Here is a 21,239-nt window from a genome sequence, read left to right as displayed (position 1 = left end):
TATTGCCCATTCCATATGCAATAAAATTGTGTAAAGAAAGTTTGGTCATTAAGAACAAACAAACAAAAAACCCAAAACAAAAATTTGTTGCTTTCTCCCCAACCTTACCCACATAAAAAAATTTTAGGCTTAAAAAATTATTCGGGGGTGGGGGTGCTGGGGTTGTGGCTCATCCGTAGAGCATTTGCCTAGCATGTGTGAGGCACTGGGTTCCATTCTCAGCACCACATAAAAATAAATAAACCAAAGATATTGCGTCCAGACCCGCCCCCCCCCCAAAAAAATCTAGAAGCCAGGTGTTGTGGCACACCCCTGTAATCTGAGCAGTTTGGGAGGCCGAGAGGCAAGAGGATTGGAAGTTCAAGTTTAGCCTCAGCAAAAGCAAGGTGCTAAGCAACCCAGTAAGACCCCGTCTCTAAATAAAATACCAAAAAGGGCTGGGAATGTGACTCAGTTGTCAAGTGACCCTGAGTTCAATCCCCAGTACCACCCCCACCAAATAATAATTCCAGAAACAGTGGGTGTGGTCGAGCACACCTGTAATCCTAGCTAGTTGGGAGGCTGAGATGGAGGGATTGTAAGATCCAGGCAAGCCTGGGTAACTTAGCAAGACCCTGTCTGAAAATCAAATAAAAAGGGCTGGAGATGTAGATTCAGAGGCAGAGTACTTGCCCAACATATGCGAAGCCCTTAACTGCAAAAATAATTCCAGAAATATCTGTGATTAAACAGCAATATATATTACTTTCTGAAAATCTAATTAAAGAAGTTACCTCATAAAAGTTTAAAGTCAAAATGTAGATGAACTTTGTGGTCAAGTGGTTGTTTCAATGAGAAAGTCATGGAATCAATAAAAATAAAATTGTTGAGATAATATTTATTCAAATTTCCTTTGGAAAAAAATAGGTAATAAAGTTTCCTCCAAAGAATAGTACTTAAAAGCCAGGGGTAGTGGTGCATGCCTGTAATACCAGCAGCTTGGGAGGCTGAGACAGGAGAATTGTGAGTTCAAAATTGTGAGTTCAAAGCCAGCCTCAGCAACAGCAAGGCACTAAGCAACTCAGTGAAGCTCTGTATCTAAATAAAACACAAAAGAGGGCTGGGAATGTGGCTCAGTGGTCAAGTGCCTCTGAGTTTAATCCCTGGTACCAAAAAAAAAAAAAAAAAAAAAAAAGGAATAGTACTTAAAGTATAGCTATTTAAAATAAAAAACTATTCCAAGTTTTCCAAGGAATCTCCATACTGCTTTCCATATTGGATGCACCAATCTGCAGTCCCACCAGCATTGTATGAGTGTGCCTTTTTCCCCATAGTCTCGCTAACACTTATTGTTGTTTGTCTTCATAATGGCTGCCATTCTGACTGGAGTGACATGGAATCTTAGAGTAGTTTTGATTTGCATTTCTCTAATTGCTAGAGATGATGAACATTTTTTCATATATTTGTTGATTGACTGAATATCCTCGTCTGAGAAGTGTCTGTTTATGTCCTTGGCCCATTTATTAATTGGGTTATTTGTTTTTTTTTTGGTGTTTAGTTTTTTGAGTTCTTTATATATCTAGAGATTAGTGTTCTATCTGATGTGTGAAGGGTAAAATTTGCTCTGAAGATATAGGCTCTCTATTCACCTCGTAGATTGTTTCTTTTGCTGAGAAGAAACTTTTTAGTTTGAGTCCATTCCATTTATTGATTCTTGGTTTTAATTCTTGTGCTATAGGAGTCTTATTAAGGAAGTTCGGGCCTCACTTGGAATGGAACCACCATTTGACCCAGCTATCCCTCTCCTCAGTCCATACCCAAAGGATTTAAAAACAGTATACTACAGGGACACAGCCACATCAATGTTTACAGCAGCACAATTCATAGTAGCTAAACTGTGGAACTAACCTAAATGTCCTTCAGTAGATGAATGGATAAAAAAATATGGCACATATGCAAATGGAATATTAGTCAGCAATAAAAGAGAATAAAATCATGGCATTTGCAGGTAAATGGATGCAGATGGAGAAGATAATGCTAAGTTAGCCAATCCCCAAAACACAAATGGTGAATATTTTCTCTGATATATGGTGACTGACTCACAGTTGGGTAGGGAGAGAGAGCATGGGAAGAATTGACGAACTCTAGAGAGGGCAGAGGGGTGGGGGGGGAGGGAGAGGGCAGGGGGTTAACAATGATGGAGGAATGTGATGGACATCATTATCCAAAGTACACGTATGAAGACATGAATGGTGTGAACATACTTTATACACAGATAAGAAAAAATTGTGTTCTATATGTGTAATAAGAATTGTGATGCATTCTGCTGTCATGTATTTAGAAAAACAAAAGCAATTAAAAAATAAAATGAAATAAAACTACTTAAAAAAGTATTCCAAGGGATACATGCAGTGCAAATGTTTTTAGTTTTTGAGAACTTAAAATTTTAAAAGCAATAGTGAAGATTATTTCATTATTCTCAGAGGAAAAAAGGAAAGGAAAAATAATTGGCTTGTTCTTAAAAATAAATTGCATACTCTGGATAAAAAATGTGATATGTATTTATACAATGAAGTTTTATTCTGCCATAAAGAACAAAGTTATGTCATTTGCAGGAAAATGGAACTACAAAGCATTATGTTAAGTGAAATAATGCCAGATTCAGAAAGTCAACCATTCTGTTTTCTCTCATATGTAGAAACTAGAAAGAAAGAAAAAAAAAAAAAGGTGGGAGGTGGGAATTTCACAAATTTAGAAGGGAGATCAAACAGAGGACAGGAGGAAGGAAGTGAAAGGGGGAGGTACTAGGGAATAAAACTGATCAAATTACATTATGTGCATGTACAAACATGTCACAATGAATCCTACTATTATGTATAATTATAATGTACCAATAAAAATTAAAGAAAAGATTAAGAAAAATCACATTCTTGGCTGGGATGGTGGCATATGCCTGTAATCCAAGTGGCTCAGGAGGCTAATGTAGGATTCATTCCAAGTTGGAAGTGGCCAGCCTCAGCAACTTAGCAAGACCCCATCTTGAAATTTAAAACAATAAATAAATAAAAGAGTTAGGGATTTACCTCAGTGGTAAAACACCTCTGGGCTCAATCCCTAGTAGCCCCAAATAAAAGATAAATAAATAAAAATTTTAAAAAATGAGGGGAAACTTGAATGCAATTGATGATTATAGTCAAGTTATCTCTGGCTATTAGAATTTAGTAAAACCCAAATTTCAAATCAGAATAGCTAGACTGTACCCTCAAGAGAAAAGAGTCCCATCAACACAGGTAGTGAATCAGTTGTGATATGATAAATCTGAAGAAAAATTATATTTGGGTCAAGCCATGCTTCCCTACTAGGTTGAAGTCACTTTAAGTCACTTTCTTGGATGAGATTCCCATTTAACATCTTTCTCTGTGATTAAGGAAAACATCCTATTTTTCACATAGGAGTTTAGTGTCAGATACCTATAGCAATAATACTAGGGAGACTTAATAAATCAGGTTTTAAATTTACCTATACTGATCTTTCATGAACTAGTTAAAAAACATTTCCCAGACTTTTTATTCCCTGAAACCGTGGCTGTGGGAGGGTGAGCTAGGCAGCTGAATAGTCTTTCTGGGTGATATAACCTCCATCTCTATCACGCTATGACTGCACTAAGCCACATCTGTGACTACGATTCACATAATTAAATTCACAAGGGATATGCTACTGTTAAGTCAGGAGTGTGGTAGAATCTAAATGCACTTAAATGGCATAAAAATAAATGTCACCCTGCTAGTTAAGAAATAGCAAAAACTATGTGTTTGGAAATGATTCTAATATCTGGATCTCTTTGACCCTTCTTTGTGCTGTTACTCCTAAGTCAGGACAAAAGTATCCTTGTCAGGAATAAATAAACAACACTGTACTTTCTTCCTTAGGGTAGGGTTCATTGTAAATCAAGAAGCTGAGAAGCTTAAAAAAAAAAAAAAAAAAAGGGTAGAAAAGCCTATCAGTCTCATTTCCAGTCTGTTATCAACAGAAAGGAAAAGGGGATGATTGTTAGTAATAAAACCTAGTATTTTAAATAATCTTGTTAAAGTAATATACTTAATTTTTCTCAATAAGTTTTAACAGTTTATTAATAACTTTCTTAAAGCGATTAGTTTATTAATAGTTATTAAAACAATAGTTAAGTTTTTTCTATTTTCTTAAAAGTTTAATAGGCAAAACATTATCATGTTTTAATAAATCATTATCATAAATTATTATTATAAGGATTAGATAATTTACACGCTCTGTAGATGTCTTTAGTTCCTTTCTATCAGATTTACCCTCATTTGACCACTGTCTCTAAAATATGGTCACTTGCCACTGAAAAACAAAAGCCTGGCGAAATGTGGTGCAGTATACCTGTAATCCCAAGAATTGGGAGGCTGAGGTAGGAGGATCAAAGTTCAAGGCCAGCCTCATCAACGGAGACAGCCTCAGATGCTCAACAAGATCCTGTCTCAAAATAAAAAGGTTTGGGGATGTATTAGTGGTAAAACACCCCTGGGGTTCAATTCCCAAGTACTGGGGTGGGGAGGGGGGTTAGGGGAAAGGAAAAAGAAAGCCGGTAGAGGTGGTCTAATCAGTGAAGAATGAAGTAGACCTGTCATCTCATTATGGCTTTACTTTACTTGGACTAATGTAGTCTGGTACAAAGGCTAACTAGTTTTACTGTGACTTTTTAAATTGTTTTCATTATTAAAACTCTCTTAAAATGGTTTCCCAAGACTTGCTTGAACCCTTTTAACAACCAGCATTTATTATTTATTGGAATGGTCCATACCATTTGCCAGCTATTTCTAGCAGTTGCAGTATTAGAACTATTCCTTAAATATCCTTTCAAAGACTAGATTCAAAACTATTAAGAGGTTTCAGTGTTCTGGCAGCTCCCTGAGATCACAGGTGCTCAGAAATCATAACTTTACTGATCCGATCTTCCTAAGGTAAATGGGAAGGACCCATACAATGTATGTCCCTTTGAAAACTGATGTCTTTAGAAATAAACATTTGATTTCAACATCCACATTCAAAATGAATAAATGTGTTGTTGATAAGACCAAAAAAGTGTCTTATAAATCCCACTATGGAGATTAAATTGTAATTAAAAATAACTGTCATCTAATTAAGTGTAATGAATCACAAGTGAACAAGGGGAAGGTTATCAAGGAGGCAAGTAATTGGAATAAGGTTTTTAAAAAGCAGCTCAAAAAAGAATGTCAGTGTCTCCAGTGAGTTTCAGAGGGAGAACCTGACTGGCCCAGGGACTTAGACTCTAATAATGGAAGGAAAGAAAAGGAATTCACATTGTCTCCTTGAATTCACCTAACATCCCTGCAAGGTGATGTCTTATAACAGATGAAACATTCAAAGCAGTTTCACTGCTGGCACAAATGTAAATCCACGACTCAAACCCAAGTTTATCAAATGCCAATATCAAGGCAAACCCACTCACATATGTGGGCAGATGACTTCAAGAAGTTACTAGAACCAGTTCCATTGATTTTGATACCACATTCCTTTTTTAATGTAGCTTTGATCTCTCCAAGAGATTCTGCATGGTGGCACAGGGTGGTAGTCACAGCTAATTGGGAGGCTGAGGCAGAAGGATCACTAGAGCCCAGGCCAGCCTGGGAAACATAGGTGGAACCTATCTCAAAAAATTAAAAAAATGAGATTTTTGGTTTGTCAGGAATTTCTGTTACATTTCCAATAAAACAATAGTAATAATAGCAACAGTATTTCCCCTTAGTCTTGTTCAAACTTTGCCAAACACCTTGTTCTCTAAGCTAAAACTCCAGCTCCTAACCACTGTCTTACAAATGTAACACTGTCTTACAAATGTAAGATTGTGGTGCTAATAAGGTTAGCCAAAACCAAAACAACCCTATCAAATCTTCAAAGAATTATAATTGATCTTCAACATCACAAATGATACATTAGAAAAGAAAAATAGCCAGGTATGGTGGCGTACACCTGTAATCCCAGTGACTCTGTAGGCTGAGGCAAAAGGATTGCCAACTTCAAGACCAGCCTCAGAAACTTAATGAGGCCCTAAGGAACTCAGTGAGACACTGTCTCAAAATAAATAAAAAGGGCTGAGAACTTAGTTCAGTGTAAAGTACCCCTGGGTTTAATCCCCAGTACCATTAAAAAAAAAAAAAAAAAAAAGTAGAGTCACCATAAAGTCTAATTTCTATGTAGCCAAGAATCAACATACTTCTAAGCCTGTACTTAGAAATAATATCCTATAGAGGCAATTCTCCTTATCTGTGAATTCCATATTAGCACATCTTTTCCTGAAATGGGCAACTTCCAAATCAATACTCATGGCACTTTCAAAGTTATTTTTGGACAAATTCTTATGATGAAAAATTTTAATATAAAGATGCTTACATTCCCAGCTAAGGTTGAACTAGCCATGCCTAAGCTCCCATGGTGTAAACAAGTGTCCTTTCTAGGTCTGTTGTGCCATGTTTTCCCACTTTTTCCTTGGTGATTTTGCTGTTAAAAATGACCCTGAAGCAAAGTGCTAAAGTACTATCTAGAGTTCCTCAACTCAAGAAGGCTATGAGGTACCTTGTGGAAAAAGTACATGTTAGATAAGCTTTGTGCTTAAGCATTAGTTACAGTGCTATTGGCTGTAACTCACTGTTAACAAATCAATAATACATACTAAATAAGACAAACAGAAACACACGTAAAATAAGGTTATCATTGATCAGTTGAAAATATGACCAGAGGCTTGCAGAAACTTAGGAATAAAGATTCAGTATTCATTAACAGTGTTCATAGCAACTTTATAGACTATCACAACTATTGTTACATGTACTAACTCTAAATATAGAGCATTTTTGGGGCTGGGGCTGTAGCTCAGGGGTAGAGCGCCTGCCTCACAGGTATGAGGCACTGGGTTTGACCCTCAGCACCACATAAAAATAAATAAATAAAGGGTCTGGGGTTGTGGCTCAGGGGTAGAGTGCTCTCCTAGTATGTGCGAGCTGCTGGGTTTGATCCTCAGCACCACATAAAAATAAAATAAAGGCATTGTGTCCAACTACAACTTTAAAAAAAAATAAAAAGATTTTGTGTCCATCTACAACTAAAAAAATATTAAAAAAAAAAAAATAGAGAACGAGAGATCATTTTCCCCAAATTCAGAAATAGTGCCAGGTTTCTCAATGGGATAACTGCAAGGACTGTTGATGGAGTTCATTCATAGACTAAAAACATTAGAATAACACAATGCACAAAGAAAATGCATATTACATCACCAGTGACAAAGATCAAGTGGTTGCACCATAGTATGTGTATACACAGGGGCATGCAAGATGATACAATGGATAGGAGACTATAACAACAGTCATTTTTATTATCGTAATCTCATCTTTTATAAGGTCACTATATTGGGTGCACCACTTTGCAGTCTCATCAGCAACGTAGTGTGTGGCTTTTTCCTCACATCCAGGCCAAGACTTCTTATTGTTTGTATTCTTAATAGCTACCATTCTGACTAGAGTGTCATCTCATTTTATTTTAAAACTTAGTAATAGTACAGTGATATACATACATAAATTTATATTGGCAGTGCCTGCTGCAATTGTATTTGATGACCAAAAAAATGTTGGGAAATCAACACTGTACAAAGATCAGAGTCAGTAGCAGAAAAAAAGCAACTCTAGAGACACATAGCCTGCCATTAGGTGCAGAGCTGGTGACTTTGAGGATGCAGATGCAGTGGGAACTCTAAAGAAAGTTGGGTTCTACTTTGGACCTGCTCTCAATCAATCGTAATGATTCTCACAAAGGACCTGCAGTCATCAACTTCTATGAGAAATTAGCCAGTTATAGCATTAGTAGAGAGAAATCTGAAAATTTTATGACTTAGAAAATAAAATATATACTTGGGAGGCTAAGGCAGGAGGATTGCAAGTTTGAAGTTAACCTGGGCAACTCACCGAGATTTTATCTGAAAATAAAATTTTAAAAAGGCTAGGAATGTGGCTCAGTAGTAGAGTGCTTGCATAGCATGAATGAGGCCTTGGGTTCAATCACCACTATGGCAAAAGAAAAAAAAGAGGTGAGGGAGAAAGATGTAATAGCTGGTAAGTTCAACCACTGTTTGATGTTCCCTGGAACCTTAGGGCTAAAGGCATGCCCTAACAGAGCAACAGACTAAACAGAGAACATTACTTTCCAAACGGGAAGGTTCTATGGCATCTCATAAGATATCCTGAACTGTTGGCACCACATTATGTACTTACATGGCATTGTATTTGTGTATGTGTGTGTACACACAAACACTTTCAAGTACTCAGCAAAAAAAGAAAAAGGGAAAATATAACAACAGTGTTGGCAATCTGTCTACCATTCTACCCAAGTCAATTCCCAGGGGGCAGTCTCAGTTCACTAGTGTCTTTTACAGTCTGAGTGGTTCAGTGTGTGGCTAATAATTGACATGACATATTATTCATTTATCACCACAAAATCCCAAAATAACAACTTCATCTGATGCTCAAGGGAAGAATCAGGAATGTTTCATCCATAAAGGAAAAACGAGCTGCATTTGATTTACGTAGAGAAACTGAAATCTATTTCCATGTATGTCTGAGTTTGCTGGGATGAACCCAACAACTATGTAAACCATTAAGCTCTAATTAAAAAAAGAAAAAAGAGAGATGGGCAAGCTCCAGAGTATTCACTTTCTAAGGGTACTTCAAAGGCAATTTCTGACAATGCTTGATTTTTACAGTAAACACTGTTGAACCAAACACCCAAATAAGGTAAGGCTTTATTTTGTCCAAGGATCTGTAACTAAACCTATTTCCAAGAGGTGACATAAGTTGAAATTTGTTGCTATATACTTTTATGGTACTTCATATTGACTGAAGTGTTCTCATATCAACTACGCTATTTAATATATAAAGCAGCCAAGCAAAAAAGACCAAACACTGTGGTCTCATTACAGAGACTGCATTCAATAATGGAAAGAATAAGAGTTCTCGAATAGACAATTTTGGTTCAAATCCCAGGCAAACTGTTCAACTTTTTAAAGCCTTAGTAAATAGTACACACTCATCATAATCTTTAAAAATGAGTTATTATGTATTCCACATATGTACAGTACTCAGTTTCCTTCCATCATTCCACAAGAAGCAGGGCTGCAAGTTCATATACCTAGTCTGACTAATAACATGCTCAACACATAAAATATCATTCAACTCCCAGTTCCATGCTTACAAGTTTAAGGATACAACTCAGCATGTCCTTTAAAAAAGTGTGCAAAAACTATGCTAAAGTTTCTTTTCAAGTAAATTTATAAAAAGTCATTATCCTCAAGACACACTAAACGTATGTATTACGACGCAAAGTCTCTGACAAATCATGCAGTTAAGAAATCTAGCTGAACACATTCAGACTAGCATTCCCAAAAGTACATTAAATGGATTTATTTGCATAATTACCATAAACATCCAAGGACCTAACATTCTTCTGAACAAACTTTTGGAAATAGTGGCTTTGATAAAATCATGTGTAACAAAAACATTAACAATACTACTAATGATCTATCCTTTAAACATTCCTGTATCATTCTTTTGTAGCCTGCCTTGAGTTTCAAAATAGTCTCCTGGGATTTAATCCAGGGGTGCTTAACCTCTGTGCCACATCACCAGTCCTTTTTTTTCTATTTTTTATTTACAGACAGAGTCTTGCTAAGTTGTATAGGGTCTTTGCTGAGCTGCTCAGGCTGGCTTTGAACTCAGGATCCCCCTGCCTTAGCCTCCTGAGCTGCTGAGATTACAGGCGTGAGCAACTCCACCAGAGTTCTAGTGTCAAACTCAAATCAACTTATTTAGGTTGCTAGGGTATTTTAATTCTCAGATTTAGAATAAGTTTGTCATAAGGTTTTCAAGAAGTGGCTATCATAAAGTTATGCAGTGGGGAAAAAAAGGTAGGGAAGGGGTATCTGTAACTTTGTTACAAAACTGAATTGTATGAGGCATTTTATTCCACAAATAAAGACTCCAAGAATGGTACATATTTAATGCAAAAATTCTCTGTTACTACCCTGATCTCCTGATGACAGCAGATAGTAAGAGAGCCACAATGGAGCTAAGTAAAGTAGCTATATACTATAAGCACAAAAATTAGGAATCTTTTTTTTTTTTTTTCTCTGAAAACCAAGAAAGCAGGCATTCTGTCACAAGAAAAAAAGAAAGCCAACACAATTATTGGCATTTGGGCAATCCTGACGTCCCTGGTGTGATTAAATACTTGGAAAAAATGTCCAACTAGATTTCTTCAGAATCTTTGTTTAAGATGTCAAAATACTATAATTCTTCCAAACTTTTTATATAACCTACATCTAGAAAATCACTTTTCACGGGTTCTTTTAAAAATAAACTGTAATAGAATTTAAAACACAAGTTGCTGTTTCTCGAATCAAAAAGCTTTTCCTACATTTTCCCAAGCATCTCTAATACTTGTATTTGAAATGAATTATTAAAGAGAAATCAAGGCCTGAGACATTTTTTCAAAAATTATACTAACATTTGGTATGTATTCTGGCAGACGACTAGAATACATTTAGGAAAGGAGCCTGCTATAATGAAAAGAGTAAGCTTGTAATTACATGCATAATGTTGATTAACAGGAGAATGCTTTGACTAAAAGCTTCAAGCTTCCATGTTTTTCTGAGGAAAATGCACGGAACCTAGAAGCGTCCTGTAGTTCAATAGATCAGTGCTGTTAACCACAAAACCTAGTTGAATAAAATACCAGTGAGCAGTTGGGTCACTAACAGCAGCCAAGGAAAGAAACGAAGAACGACCATTACCGCCCAAGATATCAAGGCTACCTGGAATGTCTTCTTGACATTTAGGTGTTTCCGTTTTGAGGAATCAGACCTCAAGGACCACTAAATCACGATTGCAGCCTCGCTAGGCCCCACAGAGAACTATCAGGATGCTCACCTGCGGGGTGACGAAGCACACGCATAACGGGACTTGCCCCTCTGAGCTTTTTTTTTTTTTTTTGCAACCACCACCATCTCTTCCCAGCCAGCTGCATCTAACCAAGAGCAAGAACCGAGGACGGAGAAGATGGTGCCATGAGGAAAGCACGCCCGTTATCCAAAGCAACCTCCTTCTTCTCCATTCCAGAGGATGTAAAGCTGCACCTCTCCTAAGCTTCAGGTTTAATGCAGAGTCTGCAATACTTAAATTTCCAATTGTATTTTAGCACAAATAACTTCCCCGCCCCTCACCTTCACGAAAGCAATCGGGGTTGTGGTACCTTCGATATCTAACAAGATCACAGTGACTTCAGCGGGCACTGAAAACACGACCATTTCCCTCCCAGATGTTACCACGGAAATCGGAATGCTGGTAGGGAGGGTGGAGGGCGGCGCCGGCTGCGCCTCAAGACAGTCTTGGGCTTCCGAGAGCCCCGCCGCAATCTCGGAGGTGGCGACCTCGTGGGGCCTGAAGCGCGCAGGACAGGATACCTCCGCGGACTAGCAAGTGGAGAGGACCGCCGTCCAGGGGTCAGAACTAAACGAGGCGGCGAAGCAGGCCCAGACCACGTGGGCAGGAAAAGGGGCGGTTCCCGTGGGTTCCTAGAGGCGGGGAGGAAATGGCGGCAGCTCCGATTGGCCACCAGCCTGCCTCGAACGGGATCCGTCAAAATGGGCCTCGCGTGGGCGGGAACAAAGAAGCGAACGCGGGAGCCGCGCGCGCGCCCTCCGCAGACTGGTTGAACGAGTGGGAGAGGCCCGGGGCACGTGCAGACAGGAGCCCCAGGAGTGGCGCGCCGGGGATGTGAGTGCCCCTTGCCCTCTACTGCACCCAGCCCCCACCCCGCCCACTGCCTCTGCTCTTGCATATCTACAGTGATTTGACCAGACCCCACCCCTCCTCGGCTCCTCAGCTAGCCACTGAGGCAGTGCTGGACCCCGGCTGCGGCCGACCAGCTGGGGAGATCCGCCGCGTCGCGTGGCCTGGGCACCTGAGGTGCTAGCGGAAGAGGCGCTGGTGTTGCGCCGCCGCCCGGAGGGGCCGCCGCGCGTGCCCTTCCTGTTCGGCTTGTTCCAGCCAGCGCGAGAACGAAACACGCGTGCGCGCGGCTGGCGAGCGCGCTCGCCGCCTCAGCCGCCAGCGCCGGGCGCAGTCCGCCTTTTTCCGGAGCAGTCAGGCCCCGGCGCTAGTCGATAGGAGCAGCCGCCGCAGCAGCTCCGCACAGGGGGACCGAGGGCGCAAAAAGGCAGGTTGATGGCTCTTTGGTAGGAGTGGGCCGGACCAGACGCCAGAGACAAAAGGCTCTCAAGGCAAGAAGGACTGTGGCCCCGCGACGGCGCTGCTCGGGATTTCTGACCCCAGGACTTTTCGCCCCTTTATTTTTCTCATCTGATTCTTCTCTTATCCCAAGCCCGCGTCCCCTCCCTCTTTCCTCACCGGGAGGGCCGCGATGGAGGTCCCGCCCCGGCTTTCCCATGTGCCGCCGCCATTGTTCCCCTCCGCTCCCGCTACTTTAGCCTCCCGTAGCATTTCCCATTGGCGGCCGAGGGCGCCGCGGCAGCTCGCCCCGCTCCTCCCTTCACTCGCTGCCGGCTCCGCCCGGCAGGGGGCGCGCCGGACCCAGCGCCACGTCACCGCCCAGCAGCCCTCCCGATTGGCGGGCGGGGCGGCTATAAAGGGAGGGCGCAGGCGGCGCCCGGATCTCTTCCGCCGCCATTTTAAATCCAGCTCCATACAACGCTCCGCCGCCGCTGCTGCCGCGACCAGGACTGCGCGCCAGCACCCCACTGCCGACAGCTCCGCCACTATGGAGGACATGAACGAGTACAGCAACATAGAAGAATTCGCAGAGGGATCCAAGATCAACGCGAGCAAGAATCAGCAGGATGACGGGTACCGCACGCTTCTCTCCTCCCCTCCCCCAGCGCGCCGCACGCGCCCTTCGTCCCTCGGGAGCCGCGTGCTGCCCCCATTCTTGCCCCGAGTCGATTCTCCGCGTGCCCACTGGGCCCCAGTAGCTTGGAGGGTAGAGGAAAGTAAGACGGCGGGGGTGACTCGAGAGGCCCACGGAGGGTGGGGGAAGGGCAGAGGGGTTGGAGGAGGAGGGCGGCTGCTTCGGAGTTTCGAGTGCGCAGGCGCCGCGTGGGGCCGGGGGGGGGGGGGAGGGGCCGGCCTAGATGCACCACATGCTGCAGCTGCCGCCGCCTCTTCATTGTCTTTTACTACCCCGCGCAGCTTTTCCGGAGCGAGTTTAGAAACTCTTGATTTTGGCGCTAATAGATGAGTGGCATTTGAGTTCTTAGGTAGGATGTTTGCGTGACAGCTGAGAACTAGAGTTCATGAAAGTTGTGAGTGATCTGTTCAGGAAGTTGGATTTTCGGACCTTGAGAAATCTGGCAGAACCTTGGCCACATTTTAAACTTTGCATTACACCATGTGGAAAGCAATCTATTTGGGTGCCCTAGATGCAATTTCGAGATTTTTGTGGTCAGTTGTTCGTGTCTGTAAAAGTAGATAAGTTGCTTGAAGTTAGTGTAAATTTTCTTATGCTTATTTCACAGTTTGATTAATTCCAGAGTGAAGCAGTCATTTAAGTTACTGCTAAACTTAAAATAACTTTTATTTCTAGTAAAATGTTTATTGGAGGCTTGAGCTGGGATACGAGCAAGAAAGATCTGACTGAATATTTGTCTCGATTTGGGGAAGTTGTAGACTGTACGATTAAAACAGATCCAGTCACTGGAAGATCAAGAGGATTTGGATTTGTGCTTTTTAAAGATGCTGCTAGTGTTGATAAGGTAGGAATGTGTTTTGCATTGTGCCTCTTTTGGTGTCTCTCCCCCCCCCCCCCCAAGTTTTTATGGGGTTTAATTGCTGTCAACAAATTTGTCTTCTAGGTTTTGGAACTGAAAGAACACAAACTGGATGGCAAATTGATAGACCCCAAAAGGGCCAAAGCTTTGAAAGGGAAAGAACCCCCTAAAAAGGTTTTTGTGGGTGGATTGAGCCCAGATACTTCTGAAGAACAAATTAAAGAATATTTTGGAGCCTTTGGAGAGGTGCGCTGATGTTTACAAGTATCTTGTATTGGGTGTGTTCATAGATGTTTATCCTTGGTTAAGTTTGTGTAGGACCACTTAATATTTTTCATGAAGACAGAATTATGTCACTGTTAAACTGCCTTCCAGTGACTGTAAATTAATTGTTGCTTTCTGTGCTGTAACAAAAACCAATATCTAATTTCTTTTGCACAAAACCCAGATATTTGATGTGATCAGTGTATGGACTGGGTACAAAAGGCTGTTAAAAGGTAATTTACTGTTAATGTTCCATATATAGCAAATCTTTTTAAAGGCTAATAATGATAAAATAATGATGACTTGAAATTACCTGGTGTTCTGAGACTGTTTGGTAGCTTTTTACTATTATTGGATGATCTTGAACATGCATCTTCATTGCAGATTGAAAATATTGAACTTCCCATGGATACAAAAACAAACGAAAGAAGAGGATTTTGTTTTATCACATATACAGATGAAGAGCCAGTAAAGAAATTGTTAGAAAGCAGATATCATCAAATTGGTTCTGGGAAGGTAAAGTTATGTAAATATATTGAATGTAAATTTGAGGATTTTTTTAAAAAAAGTAACGAATTTGAGAAGAGTAAAATGCTTTAATGTTAAAACTTCAGTAAAATTCTGTATGTTTTTTTTTTTTGAAATTTGTTTATAGTGTGAAATCAAAGTTGCACAGCCCAAAGAGGTATATAGGCAGCAACAGCAACAACAAAAAGGAGGAAGAGGTGCTACAGCTGGTGGGCGAGGTGGTACCAGGGGTCGTGGCCGAGGTGAGAATTCTTGGGTAATGATTCCAGGGTTTAAGTTATATGCTGCTAAGTAAGACTAAGCCCAGAAAGAGCAAAGTTGAATTAATTTTAAAGCTATTCCAACATAGAAAAAAATGACAAATTGAGGGAAAGGGGGTTGCTTTTTTATTTAAATGAGCTTAGCTGGTTTCACCTGTTTTAAGAATGGCCACTTTTGACAAATAGTGTCATCACTTGTAGAGAAATAGTATTACTTGACAAAACATGGTGTAATAGGTTTTCTCAGAAGTTCTTAAGGTCAACCTAATATCTTAATCTTCAATGGAAAAGATAACTGATTATTCATTATGTTTAGAAACTTGATACTGGCACAATTGGACTTTCTGCCCCCTAATAACAGTAAAAACATATTCTATCCAGTAGATAACAATATTTGGTCCATTCTGCCTTCTAAAATTTGCAGAGCAGGGGACAAGAACGCATCATTTTGTGTTAGAATTGGGGGTCAGAAGTGGTTTCCTAACAATCATTGTGCATTGTTTCAGGTCAGGGCCAAAACTGGAACCAAGGATTTAATAACTATTATGATCAAGGATATGGAAATTACAATAGTGCCTATGGTGGTGATCAGAACTATAGTGGCTATGGCGGATATGATTATACTGGGTATAACTATGGGAACTATGGATATGGACAGGGATATGCAGACTACAGTGGTAAGAATATTTAACTTAATTTCATAAACCAATGGTATTGAAATTCAGTATTGAAGTACATTCCCATTCTGAAATTGTTTGTGTATGGGTTTTCCATCTATTTTTTATATTTGGAGTTGTTTCTGAGGTATATTATGATCATGAGGAGATTATAGTAATAGATCATGGTGATTGGAAAAGTACTAGGATATATGATTTATGACTACTGGCCAGTAAGAATATTTTCATATTTAGCATGCAAAGTTTTACACATTTGATAGCTTTTTAATGTTTGTGAAGAAACCATTGTATAAAAAACTTAGCCAAATTTGTATCTTTTCCAAATAGGTCAACAGAGCACTTATGGCAAGGCTTCTCGAGGGGGTGGCAATCACCAAAATAATTACCAGCCATACTAGAGGAGGACATTGGAGAAAACAGGTGTGTATACGAGTATAAGAAACCAGTGGAAATGTCTAATTTAATTTAAAGATCAATAGACAAATAAAAACTAAGTAAAAACAACATATTATGTAGCCTGTTTTTGCTAAATTGTTAATTTTTAATTGCTTTATGAGCCTGTTTTGCCTAAAGTGTCTATAGATCTTTAACTTTAAAGTCTTATCTCACTTTTTTTAGTATTACAGAAAAACTTAAGAGTTTTTCTGTTTGTGTACCAGGAGGTCTAGAGGAATAATTAAACTTTTTTAGAACTATTAACAGGTAAAGTACTGAAATGGGTACAACTTAAGGAAAACAAGAATGTTATCTTCTAACTCTGACATTATACCTTGTTTGTACCCGCCAGCGGGAACTTCATTGCAGGCCGTGTGTCACCCTGACCACGTCTATCTCTGGGGGTCGCACGTTGCGGGCAGAGCGCAAGGCATACACCAGAAAACGCTGTCCTGTGGTATGGTCTCTTCCAACTTCATGTACCAGCGTAAAGATTAAAGTGGAAAACTTCAGACTTTGGCTTCTTTTTTTTAATCTTTTTGGAGATTAAGTGTCTAAACTTAACTTAAATGGTTTTTTACAGGAGTTAAAGTACATAAATGCCTTTTTACAGCTTAATCATTTTGGTCTTCTGTTTAGTGTTGTATTTCAATTGTGGAGCCTCATTTTAAGTGTTCATTCTTTAAGATTTAATGCTTGCTTTTTCTTTTTATAGCTAATAGTGAAATCTACAAACCAAAACAACTTTTAAATCTGGGATATAAGTTAAAGATCATATGCACAAAGCAATCTGTTTTCTTGTGATATAATGAGCCTATTGGAAATTTCACATTTGTGGGAGCATTTTATTTGGCTTACTAGAGATGATTCTAGTAGGCCTTAAGTTCAACCTTTGAATATGGGAAGATTGTGTTCCCAGATTCTTCTCTGAACAGATTTGAATTTAATATCATTTGGGAACTCCAGGGTGAGTTTATCAATTACTCAAGCTGCATTTTGCCAATAAATATGCATGTGATCTTTAATAATTTTGAAGAAAAGAATAAAGTGAGGACTTAAAACAATTCATGAAAGTGGACCTTTGAAAGCTTGTGACAGTGGCACAAATCTAATTGCTCTTTTGTTTTTGCTTTTAGGAGATGCTAAAGAAACCCATCTTGCAGGACGACATTGAAGATTGATCTTCTGTTGATCTAAGATGATTATTTTGTAAAAGACTTTCTAGTGTACAAGACACAACTACTGTGTCCAACTGTATATAGCCGCCAATTAGTTTTCTTTGTTTTTACTTTGTCCTTTGCTATCTGTGTTATGACTCAATGTGGATTTGTGTTTATACAAATTTTATTTGTATGATTTCATGTTAAACCTCAAATAAATGCTTCCTTATGTGATTGTTTTTCTGCGTCAGGTACTACATAGCTCTGTAAATGTGTAATTTTAAATAAGCAATAATTATGGCACCATTTATTTTGTAGGGTATACTGTCCACAGGGAGAAACTATGGTCCTTTATAAATAACCACAATGTCACCCATTTTTGTAGATATATTCTGAGGATTACTGATTTCCCCATCAACTGAGGTTTCCATCATATGTTCTTTGCATAATGTGTTTTCTGCCCTGGATAGCTAGGTCTATCTCCAGTCTCAAACCTAGTCCTAGTAGACCCATGTTTTCACTAGATTTCACAGAAAGCACCCTTTTGGGTTGGGATTTAACTCAAGTGGTGTAGAGTGCTTGCTTTCTGGGATCTATACCCAGTACTGTAAACAAAAAATTTAACAGCTCCTTTGTTCTCTGGCAAGCTATTTGTAATTCTCAAATTAATCACTTACAAGGAAATAACAAAACTAGTAGGATCTAAGCATTAAAAAGTATAAGATTTTACCAGATGGGTGTGAAGTTACCTGTTGAAATTTGGCTAGAAGATTACAATTGAAGGTAATGGCAGAATAAAAAATTGTGTTCTGATAGGTCACAGCCCCCACCACACTGAAGTATTTTTGTTGGCAATCTTAGGAAGCTATATTAGGTATGTGGTCTTTGTTAGTAATGCTAGTAAATCTCACATTTAGGGCAATTAGTGCATGAGTAGAGTAGTTAAAGCATTTGGAAATGCTTAGGTTAATGTTGGTCTTAAGTGTGATGGTCATTAGTCCTGGTGCATTGGAAGTTTTTATACTTAGATTTTGAAAGATTCCTGGGCAAACAAGCTTTGAATTTTACATTCAACAGAGTTGGACTTAGGGAACCCTTTTGGTTCCCGTGGTTCCTTCCATGTTAGGGTTGGCATATGTGTTCACATGCAGATTAATTGGTCTGACACTAAACTAGTGTTTTTTAGGCCAATACCCTCCCCTTTTTAAACATTGGATGCGTGCAATTTTGTTCCAACAATATTTGTACTTGCTGAGCTATCTAGTCATGATGTCTTGGCCTTGTTTTGGTATGGCCAAGTATCAAGGTTGGCTATTGAAAGGGAATATTTATTCTTTCAATATGCAATCTTAGGAAAGGGAGATAAATTTCAAGTTTTGTTGTAAGGTATAGAATATAGAGTAGTGGATCCTGTAAATTCAGATTTATGATTAGGTGACAAGTTGGCATTGAGATTGTCCTATTCCCTGATCAAACTGAATAAAAGCTTTTTAAACAAAACACAAACTCTTCAATTAAGTCTTGATATGTATGATTTTGAGAATCTACACTAAGTAATTTACGTGGTTTATCAAGAATCTGAAGGGGAAATGAGAATGTACTTTTTTACTTGGGCTTTGGAGTTGAGATTTTAATTCGGTCCTTAAGGTCTATTAGTTCACCAGACAGTTCTATTCTAGCTGGATATGATGGGGCATATCTGCTATCCAGCTGTGTGAGAGGCTACCATAGGATTTTGAGACCCAACCTCAGCAATTTGATTTTTAGGTCTTAAGAGGGGGTTGGAACTTAGTTCTATGGTAATACCCCTGGATTAAATCTCCAGTAGTGCAAAATGACAAAAATCTATTTTGAACTAAACCAAGTTTGAATATTTAGGGGGGTGGGGGTAAAAATGAAATTGAAGTAACCTGTGATAACCCACACAGTTAAATAAGCTTTCTGAATTGTTCCAAGTTCTGTGTTAGTTGTTAAGCAGAATATCTTGTCAGCAACTTAATATTCCTGTCTTAAAAGCCATTTTAATAATTTAAGATATTAGAGTTTGGGAATACTAATGTGGATAAGCAGAGCCTCTGCCCACCCATCACTATTCAGTGCATCATTTCATGATAGTGTCAGAGGTCTTTTTCTCATCTTCATAAAATTTAAGGGCATTTCTTTAGTTATTAACTACTTATTAAGATTTAATTGGCTGTTAGCCAAATGATGCCGTTTTACTAAGTAAAGTAACACATATAAGCAATTTTTAGTTAAAAGTTATGTGAATGCATTATACACCATCCAAATTGATTTTAGTCTTGAGCAAAATTAAAAAAATGTAATTCTCTGAAAATCTCCCAAACTTCAGCTTCATAGGCCTGTCATCTATTCTACTATGGCCTCAACATTTTGTGCAAAAGCAACAAAACAAACACAAACGGGGTTGGGGTTATGGCTCAGCGGTAGAGTGCTTGCCTTGCATGTGCAAGGCCATGAGTTTGATCCTCAGCACCACATAAAAGTAAATAAATAAAAATATTAAAAAAAAATTATTGGGAAAAGACCCCCAATTCTTTGAATATGTATTGCCATAAAAACACGGGGCTGTTTGCTTTAAAATGGCCAGCTTGAGTGGAATTTCCACAAGAATTGGCTCGGGGGCTTGAGTTGGAGTTGCTTACTATGTGTGGGGCACTGGGTTCAAACATTAGCACCACATTAAAAAAATAATAAAGGCATTGTGTCCATCTATAACTCAAAATATTTTTAAAAAACTTGGTTCAGTAGCAAAAAATACTGACTTCTTAACTGCTACTTTATGTACACCATAGAAAAGGATATAGTAGTGTTCTGATCATTACAGGACAATGTAAAAGTCACTGTGAGGACTTTTGTGCTGTTAAGTGGCAATTTCATTTTGTTTTACCCGCCTACCAGTATCTATCTGTGAGGATGGCATATTGATCTTGGTGATGAGATTGAGGGTGTATTTTTAAAAAGTTTATACAATAGTCTCTTGTTCAAACCTAGAAATTTCAAATGAAATATTCCAAGATTTTTCTCAAAGAGCAAAGCAAGTTAAAAATGTTAGAAACATTACTATAGACCAAGTTTTCTCTTGTCAATCTACTTTTGAGAATCTGACCAAAAATAAATTGTATAAATGAAAAAAATATTTTAAATTCAGTTTCAGGGAAACTGTAGACATCTCTAAAAGCCAGCTGGTTTAAAAGGGTATAGAACTGTTGGCTTTTATATCCTTTTTAAAAAAGGGTATAGAATTGTTGGTAACTAAAATTTACTGAATTTGATGAGGTTGCACAAAGTAGATGCTCTGTACTTGATTATTTAGTTGGCTGATAAACACACATGAATGATTGACTGTAGACAATAGGATGGTCAACCCCACCACCGAAGATCCTCAAAACCATGAAGCCCTGATTTTCAAGTTGGGAGAGTTAGCTAACATCAACTCAGATTATATTTTTGAATTTATTAAACTCCTATTAAACAATGAGGTATATCTAAGTCCAAGATTTTCAGCTGAAGAGTTTACCACTTCTGGGAATGCCCTTTTTAAGCATTATAATTGGTCAGTAATGTTTAATATGCTTGGTTTCTGAGATCTTTTGTAGGAAAACAGCATTGTATATCAATGGGTCCATTCCTCTATTGAGATGAGCCTGGATAATATTGGAGCAACTACTTGTTCTCATGAAAGATCAGTCCTGTGAGATTCACTGATTAATATTTAGATTGCTCTTGAACCTCAGACACTCAGGGCAAGAATGTGAATAGTAAGGGGGTGGGTAAGTGGTAGTTTAAATACTTTCTCCCTATAGATGATATTTTGAATGGTTTGTTGTATATATTGCTTTGCCTATGTGATGACATTAATCAGGTATATACCTCTCAATCAGAACTTAGTTTGATAATCAGAAGCATACTAGCCAAAATCAAATAAATAATACTTGTTAGCCTGTGCAGATTTTTCTTATGTGATTTCTACCACACTTCTAAAATACTGAAAATGAGTCCAAAAATTTTATTACTATTAAGAATTTTTAGAACTATGCTTACCACAATTTTG

The 21,239-nt window shown here is 38.8% G+C and overlaps 2 protein-coding genes across 7 annotated transcripts in view; one reads left to right on the top strand and one right to left on the bottom strand.

Annotated features, from left to right (window-relative positions):
* The window catches only part of Enoph1 (enolase-phosphatase 1), a 28,491-nt gene extending 16,895 nt beyond the window's left edge, over positions 1-11,596 (bottom strand). For both annotated transcript variants that reach the window (XM_076864937.1, XM_076864938.1), the window contains exon 1: positions 11,282-11,596. In XM_076864937.1, coding sequence (XP_076721052.1) covers positions 11,282-11,365 — 84 coding nt within the window. In that variant the 5' untranslated portion in view covers positions 11,366-11,596. The remainder of the gene's footprint in view (positions 1-11,281) is intronic.
* A 554-nt stretch (positions 11,597-12,150) lies between these two features.
* Positions 12,151-17,406, top strand: Hnrnpdl (heterogeneous nuclear ribonucleoprotein D like). Of its 5 annotated transcripts, none has more exons than XR_013092184.1 (8): positions 12,161-12,923; positions 13,660-13,828; positions 13,928-14,089; positions 14,492-14,623; positions 14,763-14,877; positions 15,402-15,572; positions 15,900-16,464; positions 17,144-17,406. XR_013092184.1 is itself a non-coding variant. In XM_076864935.1 (8 exons), exons 1-7 carry the CDS (start codon positions 12,481-12,483, stop codon positions 15,968-15,970), a joined length of 1,263 nt encoding a protein of 420 aa, XP_076721050.1. In that variant the 5' UTR covers positions 12,161-12,480; the 3' UTR covers positions 15,971-15,992; positions 17,144-17,406. The 5 variants fall into 5 exon arrangements, 4 of the variants coding, with proteins under 4 accessions (XP_076721051.1, XP_076721050.1, XP_076721049.1 ...); XM_076864935.1 differs by having other exon boundaries at positions 15,900-15,992; XM_076864934.1 differs by having other exon boundaries at positions 15,900-15,992; positions 16,360-17,406.
* The last annotated feature ends 3,833 nt before the right edge of the window (positions 17,407-21,239 follow it).

Source organism: Callospermophilus lateralis, chromosome 8 (genome assembly GCF_048772815.1).
Source record: "Callospermophilus lateralis isolate mCalLat2 chromosome 8, mCalLat2.hap1, whole genome shotgun sequence".
NCBI lineage: Eukaryota > Metazoa > Chordata > Mammalia > Rodentia > Sciuridae > Callospermophilus > Callospermophilus lateralis.
Note: the sequence above shows the minus strand (reverse complement) of the source record. Positions and strands in the feature narration are given on the sequence as shown.

Excerpts from the sequence above, each read along its gene's own strand:
- Hnrnpdl (XM_076864935.1), top strand. The coding sequence starts at position 12,481 with ATGGAGGTCCCGCCCCGGCTTTCCCATGTGCCGCCGCCATTGTTCCCC. Across the intron at positions 14,624-14,762 it reads ATCAAATTGGTTCTGGGAAG|TGTGAAATCAAAGTTGCACA; the intron begins GTAAAGTTATGT and ends ATTTGTTTATAG. Across the intron at positions 15,573-15,899 it reads GGGATATGCAGACTACAGTG|GTCAACAGAGCACTTATGGC; the intron begins GTAAGAATATTT and ends TTTTCCAAATAG.